This window comes from Syngnathus acus, chromosome 14 (genome assembly GCF_901709675.1).
Source record: "Syngnathus acus chromosome 14, fSynAcu1.2, whole genome shotgun sequence".
NCBI lineage: Eukaryota > Metazoa > Chordata > Actinopteri > Syngnathiformes > Syngnathidae > Syngnathus > Syngnathus acus.
In genome coordinates this window covers 3,232,864-3,252,187 of record NC_051099.1, presented here as the reverse complement: position 1 = coordinate 3,252,187, position 19,324 = coordinate 3,232,864, and the positions used below count along the sequence as shown (strand labels likewise).

General features: G+C 48.5%; 4 protein-coding genes across 6 annotated transcripts; 2 read left to right on the top strand and 2 right to left on the bottom strand.

The window, feature by feature from the left end:
- Positions 1-116: 116 nt before the first annotated feature.
- On the top strand, positions 117-3,302 carry map3k7cl (map3k7 C-terminal like). 3 transcript variants are annotated; one of them, XM_037269872.1, is made up of 6 exons: positions 119-309; positions 591-685; positions 1,324-1,382; positions 1,501-1,616; positions 2,422-2,609; positions 2,761-3,302. In XM_037269872.1, the coding sequence occupies exons 2-5, from the start codon at positions 610-612 to the stop codon at positions 2,585-2,587; spliced, it is 417 nt and encodes a 138-aa protein (XP_037125767.1). In that variant the 5' UTR covers positions 119-309; positions 591-609; the 3' UTR covers positions 2,588-2,609; positions 2,761-3,302. The 3 variants fall into 3 exon arrangements, with proteins under 3 accessions (XP_037125768.1, XP_037125767.1, XP_037125766.1); XM_037269873.1 differs by having other exon boundaries at positions 117-309; positions 604-685; positions 2,422-3,302; XM_037269871.1 differs by having other exon boundaries at positions 120-309; positions 2,422-3,302.
- A 145-nt stretch (positions 3,303-3,447) lies between these two features.
- On the top strand, positions 3,448-7,483 carry LOC119133741 (transcription regulator protein BACH1-like). Its single transcript, XM_037269865.1, has 5 exons — positions 3,448-4,034; positions 4,111-4,329; positions 4,785-6,215; positions 6,607-6,813; positions 6,888-7,483. Exons 2-5 carry the CDS (start codon positions 4,111-4,113, stop codon positions 7,131-7,133), a joined length of 2,103 nt encoding a protein of 700 aa, XP_037125760.1. The 5' UTR covers positions 3,448-4,034; the 3' UTR covers positions 7,134-7,483.
- A 952-nt stretch (positions 7,484-8,435) lies between these two features.
- Positions 8,436-10,846, bottom strand: rab38b (RAB38b, member of RAS oncogene family). Its single transcript, XM_037269870.1, has 3 exons — positions 10,429-10,846; positions 9,091-9,368; positions 8,436-9,008 (listed from the first exon to the last, which is right to left on the bottom strand). Exons 1-3 carry the CDS (start codon positions 10,628-10,630, stop codon positions 8,850-8,852), a joined length of 639 nt encoding a protein of 212 aa, XP_037125765.1. The 5' UTR covers positions 10,631-10,846; the 3' UTR covers positions 8,436-8,849.
- Positions 10,847-12,095: 1,249 nt separating this feature from the next.
- On the bottom strand, positions 12,096-19,217 carry grm5a (glutamate receptor, metabotropic 5a). Its single transcript, XM_037269862.1, has 19 exons — positions 19,056-19,217; positions 18,050-18,311; positions 17,858-17,991; positions 17,506-17,770; positions 17,295-17,409; positions 16,947-17,196; positions 15,405-15,640; positions 15,209-15,330; positions 15,004-15,128; positions 14,778-14,946; positions 14,561-14,687; positions 14,376-14,493; positions 14,061-14,247; positions 13,768-13,926; positions 13,581-13,706; positions 13,329-13,511; positions 13,101-13,270; positions 12,176-12,836; positions 12,096-12,132 (listed from the first exon to the last, which is right to left on the bottom strand). Exons 2-18 carry the CDS (start codon positions 18,275-18,277, stop codon positions 12,269-12,271), a joined length of 3,282 nt encoding a protein of 1,093 aa, XP_037125757.1. The 5' UTR covers positions 18,278-18,311; positions 19,056-19,217; the 3' UTR covers positions 12,096-12,132; positions 12,176-12,268.
- Between the last annotated feature and the right edge of the window lie 107 nt (positions 19,218-19,324).

Genomic DNA, 19,324 nt, shown 5'->3' with positions numbered 1-19,324 from the left:
GGGGCGGGAGGGGCCAAGGGTCAAGTCATGTCATCCGAGACGTTTTATTGTGAAGGGTTGGGTGGAGGATAGAGGGCAGGGGACAGGGGGGGGCACATTGCTGATGCTTTTGTCTAGTTTGTGTGCGGACAGGAGCGTGTCTAGACGAGACCCCCGAAGAGAGCGGCGTGAGGAGGAGGAGGAGGTGGCGGCAGCGGGGGGGAAGGCGAAGGGGGCCAGAACCAGCCCGAAAGCTCAGGAAGCTCTGTGGACCGGACCTGCCTGACCTTAAGACTTTTTGTGTGATTGTTTTGGAGGGGGCTGCTTCAGGTACGCTCTTTGTTTTGCTTTGAATGCATGGGAGTGATGTCATCTTTGATTGACAGCTGTCAAATGGACACAGCAAACCTTCCAATGCACCATTTTGCATGATTTATTTACTGATGCAATGCAAACGCTCGCTAGTTATTAATGACTATATCAGTCAGTAAGACACTTAACCAGCCAGTTAGTTAGTCAGTGAGCAGCTAAAAACTTCCAAGTTATATTTCAAGTTGATTCCTTCCCAAAGAGCTTCATCATGCCTAACAATGATGATGTTGTACATCAAGAACTGTGACGCAGGATTAAATGATCACGTCAACCAGAAGAGTGTCTCCTGATGCACCCGAAGTTCGGATCTCCTTCAGCCTCGACCACGCCTCAGGTACGTCGGACACAAGTGCCGTTTGATCATTTAAGACGCTCCAAAGCCCGACTGTGTTTCCAGCACGTGTGGAAAACACGCGGCGGATTCCGACCACAAAAATGGAGCTCGCGGGCCCTGCCCACCGCCACCTCATTCACTATTGCGCGCTGCAGCCGTGACAGGTGTTAGCACATCCCCTGCCCCGCCCCACCACTCCAAACCAAACCCCTGACCCGGGTTCATCCTGCAGGCCTGTCATGTTGTCACGTCCCGCATAGCAGCACAAATGTTCTTCTTGTTGTTCCGCGCGGCGGCGTGGACACTTTTAGAAGGTTGCGTCACACCCGCCAGGAATTGTCGCCGCGCGTTCAGCATGACTTCACGCACTGGCTGCATGTTTGATTCTCTCTCTGCTCCTGCACCTGCCAGACACTTCATTAGGTACACTAGCTTAAGATATAAACAAAGCCAAAACAACTAAGCACCTGCTTAGTGTCTCGTGTCCACTAGGGGCACCCAAGATCTATTAAAGCCCACGGACGCATGCTAGTTTATTTGATTTTTTGTAATTTGCACTTTCAACTAATTTATGTGTGCCATGGAATAAAATTAGCAACATGTGGCGACACCAATGTGTATTTGTTTTCAATCGACAGACACACGAGATGCCGAGGACCACGTTCAGACCTTCCCGGATCTTGAAAAACGACTTCAGGTGTGTTGTCATGAAGACAAAATAAACGCATTTGAGGAAACTGGGACACTGAGCACAGATTAATATGCAGTCACTTATTGTATTTCCTTTTTTAACTTCCATTTTATTCCTGGTTTAGCCAGTGTCGCCGTGTGTATCTCTGAAGGAGAGCGTGCATGTGTACAAGGAACACTGCAGGATGGCGAGGGAGTTCCACCAAGTCAAGCATGACATCGCCGCCCTGGAGGAACGCAAGTGAGTTGCACCGCAGCCAAACTGAATTTTTTATTTACATCATCACTTTTATACAGCTATATGTTGGCACGTAGCGCGCTATTGCTACGTAAATAAAAAAAAGCTATGCACAAAATAGACTCCGTTGAAAGTAACAGGCATCAATCATCCAGACGTAAACAACCGATTAGCCAAACAATCTGCTCTCGTCTTTTAATAGAAACGTTATTTACAGTCCGCCGCAACCCGACACAGCGCGCGCGCCCCCGACTCCCTCAGACACGATTCAAAGTCACAGACTGAGTCAGAGCAATGGCTAGCCTCTATGAGAAACAATCTATTTGTCTATATATACCAATGGGTGAGTCATGCCTGTCGAGGCGGTTCGGCCCACTCGCCACCTGTAAGCGTGAATCATGGCTTTTGACGGGAATGTTGCTGTCCGACTTGTCGAGCGTCTCCGTGCGCACGTCAGAATTCCAAAGTGGATTGCAAAGACTGACGTTGGCATAGAACAAAGCAATCAGACCTGTTCACTGTAAATGGCCAAGCCTCGCCCATCCTGCTTGTCGATACCGTTTGCTTTCACTTTACAAATGTTGTGTTTTTTCCCGTCACCAAGTTCTTTGTCTGCCTAACTAACCCAATTGCCATGATTATTTCTTTCAAACTTTTGGTTTTTATAATGCAAAAAAACTTGTGACTTTTAATGGCATGTGACTCAAGATGGTGTTAGCATGTCCAAGCTAACGTTCTAGCACGCTAGATGCCTTCATCCTAGTAGGACATCACCAAATTTATTTGTCCTCCCTGTCGTCATCTTCAGGTGTCAGCTGCTGGCCGAGCTGGTGGAAGACCAGAAGGTGGCGGCGGAGATTTCCCGCCTAGAGGACGAGTTCCGGCGTCTGTCAGAGGAAAACCGCACGCTAGTGACGGCACACGGAGAGCGGTCGCGGCAACTGCAACGGCTACGCAGGCCCGACTCGTCCTGACCGCACGCTCGCCTAAAAACTGGTCTTCTTCTTTGTTTTATTTAATTTTTATACGAGCCATACACACAAATGCAATGTCGTTGTTGGGTTGGTGCTCCGACGTCGGCAACCATCTTTGTAGAATCAAAGATTAGCATTTAAGAGTGTTAGCCGCTACGTTGGTGTTTTCATAGGTGCTGCATGGAGACAGCCTAAATGCTGTGATGTGGTCCAAGGCGGAGTCAAACTTCTGTACCCGACCTCGACTATATACAGTATGAGTATGGTGTGTGTGAGAAAACTGGGATTTCTGAACGTCTACGCCGCTCGAAGTCTGACTTCATCTTCTGTGTTTATTAGGTTTATGCTTAAATTTATGGGCTTCGTGTTGGGTTTAGAATCTTGTAATTTAGTGTCCAAAACACAAACTATAAAATGGGGATGTGCAAATTCGAGGCTGAAATATGCCACTTTTTATGCAGACTCAGCTGGTTTCTGTTTTTTGGGTGACTTCATTGGGTTGGTGGAACAGAGTCATGTGACGGTGCTCGCGGTGGAGTACATCAATCCCAAAAGTTACTTAAGTAAATGTACCAAGCCCTTATTTGCAAGCCCTTGTCACGGCGAGAAGGAAATGAGGCGAGGTTGCGATTATTTGTCAGATGAAGGGAATGTAAGCACCGATGTGTAGGAGCTGAAATACAACAATCTTTCAATAAAGCCAAACTGGACTCCATCGCGCACGCCGACTGGCGTTCTTCCATGGAAACAGGAAGTTGATTTGAAACCATCACTTGATTGGTTGTTGGGACGCTTCTGTCGCAATCAGACTGCACTTCTGCTTTTAGTTTTTTTTTTTTTTAGTTAGTATCCATAACACATACACATACACACAATCTGGAATGTTCCATGCACACACTTAGGTCACCTAGTTAGATACACTCGCACAATGGAACTCAATGCTTCCTGTTTCTTTTCAACTACTGAAGAAAAATCTGCTATTGTTCTTTACAAATGAGCAAAACCTGATTCACTTGAGTAGTTTAGAAAAAAAATTGACAGTGAAATATTTTACTCCTAATCATTTTGAGGATTATAGTGTGAAGCTTGTATACTAGTAGAAATAATTTGTAGAAATAATTGAAAAACGATATTAATTTAGGATTAAAAATTATAATACAGTATTTTTTTTTGTCAAAATGAGTTTGTCTTTCCAGGAAGTGCAATAGCAGAGAGAGAGAGGGGGAGGTGGGGCGAGCGGGAATGTGTGGGACGGGAAAACATGCATGCTCATCTTTTATCAGCATGAGTCAGCGTAGTTGCAACACACGCGCGCCCGCGCACACACGCCAATCCTAGCTCCCTCCCTCACACACACACACACTTTGACAGATGAGTGTGTGAAGCTCGCTTAGCTTGTCCCAAAGTCGTCCAAACCTCCAAAGAACCTGGACGACGCTACGAACAGGTAAGCGTATCTTATTTTTAGTGTACATTTCACCATTTTTTGTGCATGATTAAAGTTGTTGTGACGTCTATCGTAGATGCCTTCGTACAGGTACGCGTGCGCGGCTCACCCGGCGCGCGTGCTGCGGCGTCTGGATGAGCTGCGGCTGCGCGGCACGCTCTGTGACGTCACCGTGCAGGTAGACGGCCGTCGTTTCCACGCCCACCGTGCCGTGATGGCCTCCTGCAGCGACTACTTCGCCGGAAGGCTCCAACGTGAGCAGGACGACGACGATGACGTCACCCTGCCACCCGAGGTGAGAGCTGCGAGAAAAGGTGACGTCACTTTGTTTACCACAGTGGGTGGACACGTGCGCTCATTGACCCACTTCAGTAGGTACGATTTGTATTGAATGGCATTGGAGGGTGTACCAAATTAATTGACCAATTGATAAAAATGCTTTTTTCTAAGAATGACGTCACTTTGTCGACATTTTCCTGCTAGCTGAACACTATGAAAATACTGCTTTGGAAGTGGTCTTAGAAATCATTTAGGGGGTGTACCCAATGTAATTGCCAGAGTATTCCTGAAGATGACGTCACGTTGTTTACCCCGAGGGAGGGTGCTTACTGGACACTTCATTAGGCACACCTACAATGATTATGGATTGATCCGTTCACTTTGGAGCTCATCGGGAACTTAGAACTGAACATATATATAAAAAATACTGTGTTTGGATATTTGTTTGACGTATATTCTCCTGTTCCTTAGGTGACCGTGGGTGGGTTTGAGCCCCTGCTGACCTTCGCCTACACGTCCGAGTTGGTCTTCAGTAAGCACGACATCCTGGAAATCCGCCAGGCGGCATCTACGTTGGGCTTTCGAGACCTTGACCTCGACTGTTTCGACTTCCTTCTACCCAAATTCAAGTCGGACCCACCGCTGCCGCCATCACAGAGGAGGAGGTGCTGTATAAAGAAGCAAGAGCGTGAGGATGAGGAAGCTCAACCCAAAGCCGTCAAACCGGTGCCCAGGGAATCGGCTTCACCCAGTGGCCCACAGGGGAATGACAGGAGGACTACATTTTCAGTTAAGCCTGTTGGAGGGCCCAAGTATCGCAAGTTTCAGTTGGCTTGTGGGAAAGAGACACCCCAGAAACCGTGCGGATGGAACGAGGCTTTTGTAGAAGAACAACAAGGACGAGGAAGCAAGTTCTGTGGTGATGCAGATCAAGCAACAGAAATACGCGGAAGCCAGGATGCAACTGCGCTTCCAGGAACTTGCGCAAGTGAGGGTGACAATGTGGAAAAGTGTCCCAGATCTAAATCTGGCTCCTTTGATCAGGACACTGCCTTAGAAGATGGAGAACAAGGACCAGGAACAAGGTTTTCACGTGTGACCAAGTCTGTACAAAGTCCTAGTACACTACACAAGGACATAGAGTGGCTTCCAGGAAATGGTACCGATGTGAGTCCCAGATCTGACTCGGTCCCCTCTTATCAGGACACTACCACGGAAGACGGAGAACAACTTCAAGGAACAAATGGTGGTCCCAAGCTGGTTGCAGTTACCACCCGGAAACACGAAGGTCCTGGCAGACACAAGAATGGAGCGGAACTGGGAACAGGAACTAACACCAACAAGAATCACAGCTCTGACTCAGTCCCCTCACATCAGAAAACACACATCACAAAAGACCAACAACAAAGACCGGGAGCAAAATTTTCTGTTGGTCCTGATTTGGCAGCAGGCGAAGCTCTTGGACATGAAGATGGAGCAGAGTTTGCAGCAAATAGTGCTAGTCCCAGGTCCCCGCTTCTCGGGACATCTTCACAAAAAGATGGAGTTCAAGGGATTGGAACCAACATTACAAAACACGAAGAAAAAGGACCAGGAAAGCAATTCTCTTGTGGTCCCAATTTGGTCCTAGGTGACACACTGTATAATGAAGCTCCAGGAGGTTTGGACAGAGTGGCTGACCCAGGCCCCTCTCAACAGAACTGCCTCCGGGTTGACCTCAAGTGCACCTTCCTGGCACAGAATTCTGACCCGGAGCGGGGCGGACCGCCGTGGAAGGGAGGCGCACTATCGGAGAGCGAAGGAGCTTCCCAGTCAGGCCTGTCATCGCTCAACTCGGGTGAGGATGGCGACTCGGAGACTGATGGCGAGGGAGAATGGTGCCCCAGAGAACGGGCCAGACAGGTGAGCATTGAGGACAACAGGGCGCTACTGATTCAGGCCCAACTTCTGTGCGCCAAAATGACCTTCTGGAGGAACACGGAAAAGATTTAAAATGATTCGTTGAGTCGTAGATATCTCGGGAACTCATGTACAAATGTTTGCAGTGGGTTGCTTTGGCAACAAGTTAATTATTCACCAGTAAATGTGGACGCGTGTGCGCTCAGAGTCCAGCGTGCATTCATTGGCAGGCATGATGTCATTGTCAAGTCAATCCACCACTCAGATTGTTTGTGCTAAGCTACTGTGTTTGTGTTCATTACACTTTTTTTAAGTACTATATATGTTTTCTTGAAGTACATGTTGATGTTGTGTGCTCATCTCCAGTAAACACGTTGAGGTGTGTGTGCATCAGGTTGATCTTCCGGTCTCTTTGGACTACGCTGTGCGTCTGAGCCGTGCGGACCTACAGAATCTGCTGACTCAGCACACGTTGACACGCCAACAGCTGGACTTTATCAACGATATCCGACGGCGTAGCAAGAACAGGCTGGCCGCGCAGCGCTGCCGCAAGAGGAAGTTGGAGTGCATCGCGAACCTGCAGGAGGAAATCAACAAACTGGTTAGTTAATTATTTATTTTCCTTCAGTGATAACTGTAACACGACAAGTATGTTTTGATGTTGTCTTGCCTCAGAAGTGCGAGCGGGAAAAGCTCCTGGTGGAGCAAAACCATCTTTATCATCAGAAGACCACCACCTGCCTCAGCGTCTCAGCGCTCAGTCAGCGCATCCGCGGAGAAGCCCGAAACCTCAGACCAGACCAGCTGCAACTCCTCGACTCCCAATGCTTCCTCACGTCACACTTAGACGCCTTACTCTTGACTCCTTCCTCATCTTTCTCAACTCAAGCTGAGACTGAAGGACATTTAGAGGACATTTAGAGGCATGGAGACTTCTGCAAGTACATATTTTTTTTTCTCGTCCTAATTTTCTATTTTTATACACTAATGATTTCCTTAAACACGTTTGGACGTGAACACCAGCATTATATAGTATTGTATGATCATTTGCCCAGCCAGGTGCTGCCACCCAAAATGTCCTGCCAACAGTCTGAAATTGACACTTTATAGTATATTTACACCGATTGTTTTCTCTCTATTGGCTATACGCGTTTTATTGTCAACCTTTAATCATTGGCAAGTTTTATTATGTACAGATTTTCACTCAAATACGCTGTTCATATGTGTAAAAATAGCATCTCAAGATGATTCAATGACAAATTCTTGTATTTGGTGCCAATGTTGTTTGTGTTCCTTTTCCTCTCAAAACACACGAAACACTTGAGATGTAATGACTTATATATTCACGTTGAGTATACACTTTAAATGTTAATTTGTTTTTGTTTTTGTGGCTAAAAAACGCAAAGTGCCACAATTCCGTGTGAACATTAAACGCATCGCTTTTAAAGGGATGCAATGCGAGGAATATGCCACAAGAGAGCGCTAAAGTCCCGAGAATAAAGTGACGTAATCCACTTAATTGAAATGTCACTCAAGTGGGGTCTTTACGTCAAACGTGCTTGTGCGTGAGAGGAGCCCAATCCTTGTCAAAATGGCGGAACAATTCAGCGTGAAGAAGGTCAGTAATCCGATTAATGACTGTTGGTATTACCTTGTCGCCCTGTCTAAGCGCTTTTTGTATCCGGGTTAGATGACCATCTTGCTTGATGTGAGCATTCCAGCTCTTAGCATGTTAGAAATAACTTGAAATAGTAGAAATAGTAATGAAACTACAGGGCGACACTTCGCCGTGCTAACAACTTTAGCTTTTCTTACGCGACTTCTGGTATTCGTGTAAAAGTACAATTGAGTTTCTCTAAGCTTTTTCTCTACCCAGTACTATTTAGCGACGTGTTTAGGTAGTAGTTCTCGTTTAAAATAGCAGCCGACTACAGGGTATGGTGTAAAAATAAAAGTACTTTCCCTACTCGGGGTAATGTTAGCATAGCAAATGTTAGCTTGACGTAATACAGGCGGAGGAAACCGTACAACTAAAATATAGATGAAATGCTGTATTAGGATTAATATGGGTTAAAAAACGAGAATTTAAAGAGTTTTCTCACAACGCATTTTAAATACGAAACGAATAATGAGGCAGATTTGAATTAATTTGAGAATTGTAAAATAAAATGCAAGTCTTCGCCATTGATAATACAGTAAAAATAACTAAACTGACCATCCTTCTAAAATAGTTGAAAGTGTTTAGTCCTTAAAATAAAGGCTATAATTTACAGATGAATTTTATTTTTCTACTACTAGCACCACGCTAGTAGTATGGCAGCTCACCAAATAAAATGATTAATACAAATTAATATAAATAATATGACACAATGTTACATCAGTAGTTACTTGTTTAAAATCTAGCACATAGCTGTTCAGGGCACCTGGATTGAAGTTTTGCATTGGTTTGATTTCCATTTATTTTGGTACAATTTTTATTGACTTTGTTTTGTGTAGTTCTTATGTGTGAAATAAGAATTTCGATGTGAGTGAAAATATACTTGTACTGCTGTTACGTCACTTGTCAAAACATGCCAAATAAGTTAACCTAACAAAAAGAGCATGTGCAAAGTGGACTTTTTGAGGGGCTACTCCAGTTCACTTGAAGCATCCTGTGCATGTGTCCGACTGGCGACGTCGTTGGTCGAGCCGCGGCGTGACCATGTCGGGTGCCGCGGCTTTCCTCAAGAAGACGTGCTCCCTCGCCATAATTTGCTTCACGAGAAAGTTGGCTGCCTCGTCGATGTTCATGTTGTCCTGCGACAAGAATAGTAAGATCCCTGATTAGCCTTTTTTCAAAATCATTTTAAAATATCCTGTTGTTGTAAGGTGTAACAACCTTAGCGGAAGTTTCGAAGCACCCAGCGAATCCGTGCTCCCTGCAGAACTGTTCCATTTTGAGGCCGTTGGCGGAAAGCACGCGTCCCTGCTCGCATTTGTTGGCCAGTAGCACTGTGGCGACACCGCGGCCGTCGGCCAGCGTCAGCTTTGAGTCCAGGTCCGCCTTCCACTTGAGCACCGCTTCGAAGGTGCTGGGCCGCGTTACGTCGAACACAATGAAGGCGCCCGTCGCCTCGCGGTAGTAAACCCGCGTCATGTTGCCAAAGCGCTCCTGGCCTGCGCGCAAAATACAAACAAATGCAAATATATCTTCCTGAAATTGACCCATTCCGACTTTTTTTTTCTTGGAATAAATTTTTTTAGAACCTGCTAAAAATACGACCATTCCGAAGCCCCACTTCAGGCTTGTAATGTTATGATTTTTATTTTTTTTAAACTGGGAAAAAGTTGCGTTTTGTCTGGCAGCCGTCGTTGGTCATGTTATGAAAATGCTCCTGACCAGCTGTGATATGCGGACACGCATAATTCCACACAATCCGCAATATAGTCGTCATTGTTGATGTTTAAGCACATTCCTGCAGTGCACACAGGCCGTGCTTGTTGACACTAACAATGACTATTTGCACAAGAACCGCTTGTGTGTGTCTCTGTGTGTGTGTGTGTCTGTGTGTGTAAGAGCAGGTTTTCGCTGTCTGCGCTGTGACATTCCGCGAGCAGCTGAATCACTGGCTGGCATGTGACAGGATGTGCACCCTGCACTTCCTCCTTTGCGGACCCAAAAAAACCCCCACAACTGCTGTACATCCCCCATGGCATGTACATGTCCGTTCATATTTGTTTATTTTTCTCCGAGAAACTATTACTTTCGTATTGGAACGTACAAAACGAGTCTATTTTACTTGTGCCTCATGGCACAGGGTCACATGCGCGCCATGCGTCCGAAGTGGTTGTCACACTCCACGCAAGCCAGACAAAGAGCACATTGGTGACCCGTGCGTGTGCGTTACATCAATTGTGTCCCGTAATTGGTCGCGCTAAATACTTTTTATTCCAACAATGGCAAGTCTCACATGAGCGAAGCGGGCTGACATTTGTTCGTTTGGAAAAGTAGAAGTTTTTACTGTTGACATGACAATATTCAAAATGTATAGGTTTGAAAATGTTTATTAGTTCATTTTAATTAGTTTTCACAATAACTCTTCATGTCCCTCACATGATCGTGCGGCGCTCTTACATTTCTTTCTCGTGACAAAAAAAGTCCAAATTTGAGGAAGTCTCACCCATCCGAGTGAAATTCATCTAACCTGTCTAGTGACTTTGCGTGGGTTCTACTCACCAGCGATGTCCCACAGCTGCAGGCGCACCGTCTCGTCGGCGCCCCAGCGCAACACCTTAAGCGCAAAGTCCACGCCGATGGTGGCGCGGTAGTTGTGCGAGTAGGTGTGATGCACATAGCGGCGGATGATGGAGGTCTTGCCCACGCCCAGGTCACCGATCACCAGCACCTTGTACAGATGCTCCTTGCCGGGGCTCGCCATGCACACTCGCGCGTGCTCTCTCTCCCTCGGCCGCGCACACACACGCAGGCAGAGACGCGCCGATTCCTGTTGTGGCCCCGCAGGGACGGCCCCCGTCAAGCTGAGCGTATGCTCCTCTGCTTCCTGTTGACATGCTAATTGCGGTTATTACAGCAGACAATCTGCATAATAAATATGCTCGGAAGCACACAGCTCCAGCTCGAAACCAAAATTAGAGACCCTAAAACCTTGTTTGAATCCATGGCTGAGAAACATTTGTTTTTTCCTCGCTAACACGTTTGACTGTGGAAACCAAAATGCGGTAATTAATCATAATTAAATAGACTAATTCAAATTGACTAAAACTTTATTTACACAATCACTCGTGTAAACTAAACTGAATTTAATAAACATTCAAAGCAAATTGCTTTTGAGTAGAACTAACGCATCGGTGCATAAAACGAATATAAAGCGACATGCTCACATGGCAACACTGTACTCAAAAAATTGCACCAACGCTTGTGTGTGTGCGCGTTTGTACAGTAAACATGCAGCAACACACACACATACTGTAAATCCTAAAACTCATTTCATAAGAAAAATGACAGTCACCTAAAGATTAAGAAAAGAAAACAAAATCACTAAATATTAGTAATAAAATTCAATCCAACCAATCTCCCGTCCTGGGGTCAAAGAAAAATATTATTTAAAGTGTTTTAGTCCAATTTTGGTGAGTCGAAGAAGCCCATACGCACTCTTGTGTCACTTTTAGAAATAACTACAATTAAGTAACTATTCTATAGTTTAAAAAAAAAGATAACAACTAAAACGAGAGAATTATTTGACCCCCAAAAATGTGAAAGTTCAAAATGTTAGCTAATCATCTTACAAAACCAACTTGTCATTATTAACAAGATTCCAGCACTCTGCTACACGATCAGTCCTGAGGTGCTTTTTGGTCCATTTTAAACCAGAATGACATTCAAATTTCCCTCGAGCTGAGCAAATGTTTGCTTCTGAGCTCGTAAAAATAAAAACTTCTCATCCATAAAAGAAAAAAAAAAACGTGCACACAAAAATGCAAATAGCAGTCATGTAGCATTAAAAAAAATGAGCTTAACGTGGACATCACTTAACCAAGACTGTTTTTGTTTTCATGTTTTACAGTGCTTCGCTCCGTCAAAACTATCTGAACAACCTTAAGAAATTCAGCTGTAAACACTTTCTGGTCCCTGGAAAAAGTCACACTAAATGAACGGTAAGCAAATATGAACATGAATAATGTACACATTAAAGGTAATAGTTCTTGCGACCTATTTTCAAATTTCTCTTTGGAATGTGACGGTTCAAAGTAGGTAAAAAAAAAAAAATCTTTACCTCCATCTTTGCTCATTTTCCCTTCAGTCGTCTCTATGTATTACAATGGTAATCGCCCCGATTTAGTTATGAAGCGCAAAGTTTTAGCACTAAGATTAGCGTGTTATCTAAAATTTTAAGATACTAGGACCAAGGAAACCCATGTCCGCTCCTTTAGCATTAGCATGTCCGCTTCGCTTGATGTTTTTCTTTGTTGATGGATTTGAAAAACGATGTAGGCAATTCCTGAAAGCACCACCATCTTCTAAATGACTCTTTTCAAGGCAACACAAGTTTGGTCGTTTACAGAGAGGAAGCACTCTGGCTGTAGTGTCGCAGCAGCAGCTGCCCGTATTCCGCCTCGGAGGCGCCAGACGGCGAGCGCGAGGAGCAAGCGTCGTCGCTGGCCTCGGAGCTGAGCGAGGCATCCCGGAACGGCGACGGCGGCGTGAGTGCGGCCGGCTCCTCCGAGTCTCTGATGTGGCGCGCCGTCTTCACGGCGGGGCCGTCGGCCGACAGGGCGGCGACGTCCAGCTGGTTGAAACTGTTGACCACGCAGTTGATTTGCTCCATGACGGTAGCGCCCCCTAGCGGGCCGCACATCATGCCAAGCTCGCCCACGCCGACCGCGCTGATGTCGCCGGCAGGGAGTTCGGCTTGCGTCGGTCTGGTGTCGTTTCCGTCTTGGAACCACTGCGACTCGAAAGTAGCCGCCGCCTCTCCGCCGCCGCTCGTGGAGAAAGGCTTGATGATAGCCGTCTGGTTGGTGTCCGGGGTGTCCTTCTTCTTGACGTGAAAGGTCATCCGCTTCCAAAGGTTGGGCCTGTAGCCGCGCTCGTTCTGCTTCCAGGCATCCGACTTCCCGTTGGAACTGGGAACAAAACGATAGCAACCTTCAATGTTCTACTTACTGCCCCCCCCCTACTTTTTTCTCCGTCCATGTAATTGTACAGTCCCCTTCATTATTGCTCATCTTTCCTCGAAAAAAAAAAACAATTTCCCAAAGGATCGACCAAAATGAGGTCACCTTTGTTCAGTGTGTCCCCCACCCCCCCCCGCTTCTGTGCATTCTGCCTGGTGTAGCAGGACGTGGCTAGTTCCTGGAAATACTGCTTTGACAAGATTTAGCCCTCACCTGGCGTTGTCATGCGAGGACGAGCGGCGCCTGAATAGGTTGGCCATGCTGCTGGACGACTTGCCCTCCTTGGTGGCTTTCTTGGCGTTGCCCACGTGCATGCGCACCACCGTAGACGTGGTGAATGCGCTGCGCACGTTCTTCTCCGGTTTGGCCAGCATGATGTACACCTGATGGTACGGCATAGTCAGCGCTAAAAAGTGAGGCGGGCGGCGCGGCGGCGTTTACCTTAGGCACAAACATGCAGCAGAGCGCCACGGTGGCGCTGAGGCTAACGCTGAAGCACATGGTGATGATCTTGTAGTTGGAGCCAAAGTAGATGGGCACAAAGGCCAGCCAGATGATGCAGGTGGTGTACATGGTAAAGGCGATGTACTTGGCCTCGTTGAAGTTAGCCGGAACGTTGCGAGTCTGCGCCGAGAAAAGAAGCAAAGCTCGGCGGATTGTTCTGGACGACACGTACCGCGTGTGCGTCAGTACCTTGAAGGCGTAGAAGGTGCAGCTGAGGATGAGCAGGCCATTGTAGCCCAACGGCGCCACCACCCCCAGAGTGGTCAGGTTGCAGATTAAGTGCACCTCACGTATGCTCGGGTAGTCGTGGACCACCTAATGAGCACACGGCACGTGTCAGCCGGTTTGAGCGATGGGCGCCGTTCGAGGTGCCCACCTCTGGCGGCTCGATGACGAGCAGCGCCACGATGATGGCCAGCTGCAGCAGGATGAGCAGGAAGGCGATGAGCAGCTGAGCGCAGGCGGACATGAAGCGAGGCTTCTTGGTGCAGATCTTCTTCTTGCTGCCTGCTAGGATTCGAGCGATGCGGTTGGTCTGCGTTCCAGAATAGATCAAGTCGCTTATTGAGTTGGTGAGCGCAAGTGTAGAAATACAAATTGATTATCAGTCGCCCTTCCACCAGCATCGGTTTTTGTTAAGCTTCGGAAGCAGGAAGTGACGCTTGGCACCTTCGTGACCAGGGCGGAGTAGCTCATGGCGGGCGACAGGCCGATGCCGAGCCTCTGCAGGTAGCAGTAAACGAGGTGCGGCTTGGCGATCAGGCTGAAGGTGCACGCGTAGCCCAGACAAATGCCCACCAGGATGATGTAGCACAGCTCCCGACTGGACGACTTCACCACGGGCGTGTCCCCGAACCTGTCGGCCAATCGGATGACAGCGAGGCTCGCGTGACTGCCTGACAAGAGTTGGCTCCAAAAATAAAATCCCCTCAATGTTGCAATTTCATGCAATCTACAACATTGCAATCTCCCCATTGGACATACTTGACGAAGACAGCTGTGACAAAGAGCGTAGCCAGTAGGCCCAGGCAGGCGAACACGACGGCGGCGATGGGCTCCGGGTCGCCCCAGCGAATGTACTGCACCGGGATGGGCTCGCAACCTACGCGAGGGAAAAAAAAAACATTCAAATTTCCCTTGTCGGGTTTCTTGTATTTTTGTTTCTTTACCGCGCAGGTCGTCGGTGGGCCACGAGCCCAGCAGACAGGCGCGACACGTGTACTCGTCAAACACAAACTCGTTGTCCTTGCAGGGCGTGCACGTCCAGCAGCAGCTCACCTCGCCTTTGCGGATCACCTGTCCACATCGTTCCAAATCAAACCTATTTATTTGAATCATCAAAATCCGTTGACTTCAATCATGTCATTTAATTTAGTTTCCTAACACCTTGATCTGTGCTTTCTGGCAGGGTTCGGAGCAAACGGAGAGTATGACGTCGCTGTCGTTGCTCCAGATCTCCTCGTCGTTCATGCGCAGGCCGCCCTGGTCCCAGCTGCCCACGTGCACATAGGCGTACTCCTCCCGGGCCATTTGCTTGAAGTTCATGATCTCGTACCTGGAGCAGATGCGCTGTCATTGGACCGTCCGGCGCCGAGCGACTTCCTCGTCCTACCTGCCAGGTGAGTCTCCGTTCTGGTCAAAGTGGATGACTTCTCCCGACACGCCCGTGAAGTTGGTTTGCATCAGGAAGTTTAGAAGCTGGCGCCCGTCGATGGGCCGCATGGCCTCGCACAGACCCTGTACGCAGCCAAATTGACCGCCGCGCCACTTGGTGTGATGCCACGCAAACGGACCGGTCCGTTTCGACTCGTTCGTACCTTATATCCCGGGCAGAGGTCCTGCTGCATGGCATGCAGACCGTACGCCAACGAGTAGATGGCGTTAATGACGAAGCCCATCTTGGTGTCTTGGGCATATTGGTGGCGCAAGGACTCTCTCCCTGCACGGAAGGGACGTTCTAATAAAAGGACCATTCCACTGCCACCTTCTGGCACTGGCAGGAACTTCTCTCACAGCTGCACGTGCGGTTGTAGGCGGTGCTCTCTTGCGGGACTCCCCTCAGCTTGCACTGGAAGCGGTGCTGCCAGAATTCGGGGAACCAGGGGTTCCTCAGGTTGGTGTCGGGCTTGAGCTTCAGGTAGTAGTCGTCGAACCACGTCACGTAGGCCGACTTGAGCTTGATGGTGATGCCGCCCGCCGCCTCGCGCTCCAAGCCGTCCGTCACGTCGTAGCGGTCCGCCCAGCCGTCGCTAAGCAGGGAGAAGACAAAGGACACATTGGGTTGCTTTCAAAGTTAATCGGGCTTCCAGAATCAAGCCATGGTTTGGGTTTCAAATGAACGTTTGAATCTATGACATCGGCAATTTCCATCGAGTGCGCTCGTCAGTTGGAACGAGTGGTTTCCTATTTTGGTCCATTTGAACACTGGATGATGTTTGCTCCGCTGCGGTAAAAGTAGCTACTCGGGGAAAAAAGATCTGCTTTCAAGTTGACCCGTGTTGACGATAAGTGTGTGTGTATGTGTGTGTGCGCGCGCCCGCGTGGGTGGTGTAGGAACAGGCGGTGGTGTGGTTGCTGCCCTGAGCGCTGGGGTGCGTGGGTTTTGCTTCAGGAGTGATTCAATCTATCAGAGTCAGAGCCCCGTGTGCTTTTCACCAAGAGCGCGTAGCCTCTCTGAGGAAGTGTTACCAAATGGACGCCCACGCCAAGCTTACGTAACTCCGCGACGCCGTCGTAAACTTTTGCTGCTTTTTTATTTCTTGAAACGGGCGAGCGCGTGCGGAGGTGCAATCAAGCGGCGTCCGGTGGGAGCGATGAGAATAGACGTGAGCTTATTTGGCGCCGGTCTTCACTTAATGTGTCAGGTCATGTGCTTTTCAGTCGGCGCTCACCGGGCGCTTCGTTAGGTACACCTCCGATATCGCGGCTAGACACGAGAGCTGTCAAACCAGATGCCAAGACTTGGAAAAAGTATTCATTTACCGACTTAAGTACGTCTTAAAACATCGCTTGGCTAGTTGATGGCGTCCGCAATGATGATGATGATGATGAAGTCGTTCTGTCTTAGAAACACGCTAGCAACAGCATAGACATCGCTGTATGATTTACAGCTGTACAGCACATCCATGAACGGCTTTTTTTTGGGGGGGGGGGGCTATGTAGTTCAAGGTTACTTTACATGTTTCGTCCCCTCCCGCCGCAGCCCACATGTGCGTCTCCTAATGAGCAGAAGCATTTATAGAACGCCCGGCAACCTTAAAATAAAACCCCTTCTTGGGAGACGCGGCCAATCCTGCGGCTCCATCAACCCCCTCACTTGCCGTTTATTCCTCCGCCCACCAGCAGCTATCCCCCCCCCCCCCCCCTATCATCAGCCCTCCCTTCCACTCCTCCGCACGCTCTTCTTCCCTCCAACTCTTGAACACATTTAGCAAAGCACAATAGAGCAAGCATAAAGAACAGAGAGTGGTACCTTTTGGTTTCCATGGCGATGGTGAAGGATGGATGATGGGATGTGTAAGATGAGAATGAGCTCCCTTTGCCGTCTTGTCTCACCTCCCCACCAGCAAGAAGTCGCCCACCAGGCGCTGGCGGCGCATGGCGGCCAGGATGCCTCGCACTGTCATGCCCTCGCAGAAGCAGGCCACCACGCGGGCTTTGGGCAGGTGCGCCCGCAGCTTGTGCAGCAGCCGGTCGAAGGCGCGCTCGCCGGCGTTGCTGTAGATCTTGTCCGAGTGCGCGATGCAGATGCCCTCCTTGGCCGCCATGTCCTTGAACGCCTCCATGCCGCTCTCGCCGTAGTTACCTGCGTGGAGCAAAGTGGGAGGGCGGGGCTATTGGCCATTGCTACTAGTGGAAACTGAGAACTTTGTCACAATCCAGATTTTTTTTTTGTAATCTTACCCTCAGTGTGTATGGCAGACACATAGCTCCAATTGTACCTCTTGACAATGTCCACCATGGCTCTGGCCTGCTGCATGTCTGAGGGCACCACCCTCATGAAGTACTTAAACAGGCTCTGGTGGAAGGACACTCATCAAGATGGAGGCTCCTTCTCCTCGAAAAAGTGATGTCATGACTTGATGATTTTTTTAGTACAAAACGTTTCCCTAACCTTATCGCTGAGAGTCATGCTAGTAGCCGAGTAGGCGATCTGCGGGATGTTGAAGAGCTGCAGGAGATTCTGCACCTGGATGGCCACCGAGCTGGACCCCGGCCCGATGAGGCCCACAATGGGCTTCTTGCTCTGCGGCACCGGTGCAATGCCACCAGGTGTGGCGCACCTGGCCTGGCTCTCCTCCTCCTCGCTGGACACCAGCGTGTCCCGGATGAACTCGATGCTCTGCTCCAGGGCCACGGCCGAGTGCCAGCACGAGTCCCTGCGGGGACATACCGAGGTGTGCCTCTGGGGTCTATCCTAGCGCCGTTCTTGTTCACGCTATAGCTTGTAAATGTTAAGGCTTTACCTGATTTCACAACCTAGAGTGATATTGGGCAGAATGTTGGGATCGGCGTTGATCCGATCCAGTGTGTGCATCATGGCCTCCACCCTCTGGATCCCATACTGCTCGCGCACCGCCCCGCACTTCCTCTCGTGCACCTGAGACCGGTCACCATTCAAAGGTCATATCGCACTTAACGCTGACATCCATACCCACCTTGTCTGCAGGCGGCTGGTGATGGACGGAGAACAGGGCTCCGATGATGATGTCGCCCGGGATGCGAGCCAGAACCCGTCTTTCGTTGCTCTGTGCGGCGACCCCGACCCGATCTCTCAAACCCAGTCGGCTCAGCTCGGCACCCAGCAGTACGCTTGCCGCCAGCAGCCGGACGTACACCCCCAGTCTCCACACCATCCTGGCGTTCGTCCTCATGCCTGCCGCCATCTTGTCAGAGGTGAGGTCCTCATACTACACCTCACTAGTTATTATTTAGAAATTGAGGATAAAGAAAGCAGAATTTTAATTTCCAGTTGAATGTAAACAAACGCAAACAACATACCGCTGTCCATTGTGCTGAAACAAAAAAAAGGGAAGGGGGGGGGGCTTGCGCGTGGCACATACACACAATGCTCGCTTTTCATGACCAAGACGGAGGAGTGTAGGTTTGAATCTCCTTTGTTTGCTTGTTGTGATTTCCATGCAACTCGAATTTATAGGTGCATTGTAAAACTGTACTTTAATCACGACATATGTCATACTTGTAATACGACCATTCTCTTAAAAAAATAGAACTCCAATCAACTTTGTATGCTACTTGCGTTACCAGCTTTTAAGTCAATTTATTTGTTTATTTTTGTCACTCAGCAACTTCTGTAGTCCTGTAAATTAATCACTTGAAAGGAACAATACTGAACGTTTGAAGAGGAGCCCACTGGCACAAGTCCAACAAGTCTCAGTGGGGTTCCTCATGATTTTATGGATAGGAGTCGAATATTCAACGTTTTGGTCTTTGTTATTTTAATAGTGCAGGTGCCGCTTACATCAGGTGCTGATTACATCAAAATGCAAATCGCAAATGAAGCATAAAAAGCGTATTTTTGAGCCTCATTCTGGAATATCTGACTATACGTTCTCGAAATGTATCAAGAAAAACATTGCATTGATCAGGACTGCTCTCGAATCCGAAATTAGCCAGCCACCCTCAAACTTTCGACGAACCTACCTGCTGTCCTTCCAGCATCCGAGAAGTCCACGCGCATGTGAGCGTCTCCATCGCTCGGAAATAGCAAATCTTAACGACAAAGCATCGCCTCTCCTGCTGGGAGCAGGTTTAGTAGGAACATCACAACCACCGGCAGCACCAGCGAATGCCCGCCTGCATGCGCCCCCCCCCCCTCCCTCCAAGTGTCTCTGTCTTCATCGCCCCCGTCCCCTCCCACCCACGGATGTCTTCTCTTCATCAGCTCACAACATCACCGAGGATAAAATGGT

Bases quoted from the DNA above. Each gene is read 5' to 3' on its own strand.
- LOC119133741 (XM_037269865.1), top strand. From the start codon at position 4,111: ATGCCTTCGTACAGGTACGCGTGCGCGGCTCACCCGGCGCGCGTGCTG. The intron at 4,330-4,784 runs GTGAGAGCTGCG...CCTGTTCCTTAG, and splicing joins ACGTCACCCTGCCACCCGAG to GTGACCGTGGGTGGGTTTGA. The intron at 6,814-6,887 runs GTTAGTTAATTA...GTCTTGCCTCAG, and splicing joins AGGAGGAAATCAACAAACTG to AAGTGCGAGCGGGAAAAGCT.
- map3k7cl (XM_037269873.1), top strand. From the start codon at position 610: ATGATCACGTCAACCAGAAGAGTGTCTCCTGATGCACCCGAAGTTCGG. The intron at 686-1,323 runs GTACGTCGGACA...TTCAATCGACAG, and splicing joins CAGCCTCGACCACGCCTCAG to ACACACGAGATGCCGAGGAC. The intron at 1,383-1,500 runs GTGTGTTGTCAT...TTCCTGGTTTAG, and splicing joins ATCTTGAAAAACGACTTCAG to CCAGTGTCGCCGTGTGTATC.
- rab38b (XM_037269870.1), bottom strand. From the start codon at position 10,630: ATGGCGAGCCCCGGCAAGGAGCATCTGTACAAGGTGCTGGTGATCGGT. The intron at 9,369-10,428 runs GTGAGTAGAACC...TTTTGCGCGCAG, and splicing joins GCAGCTGTGGGACATCGCTG to GCCAGGAGCGCTTTGGCAAC. The intron at 9,009-9,090 runs GTTGTTACACCT...TTCTTGTCGCAG, and splicing joins GCTTCGAAACTTCCGCTAAG to GACAACATGAACATCGACGA.
- grm5a (XM_037269862.1), bottom strand. From the start codon at position 18,277: ATGGCGGCAGGCATGAGGACGAACGCCAGGATGGTGTGGAGACTGGGG. The intron at 17,992-18,049 runs GTGGGTATGGAT...GACCGGTCTCAG, and splicing joins ACCAGCCGCCTGCAGACAAG to GTGCACGAGAGGAAGTGCGG. The intron at 14,947-15,003 runs GTAGGACGAGGA...CATCTGCTCCAG, and splicing joins AACGGAGACTCACCTGGCAG to GTACGAGATCATGAACTTCA.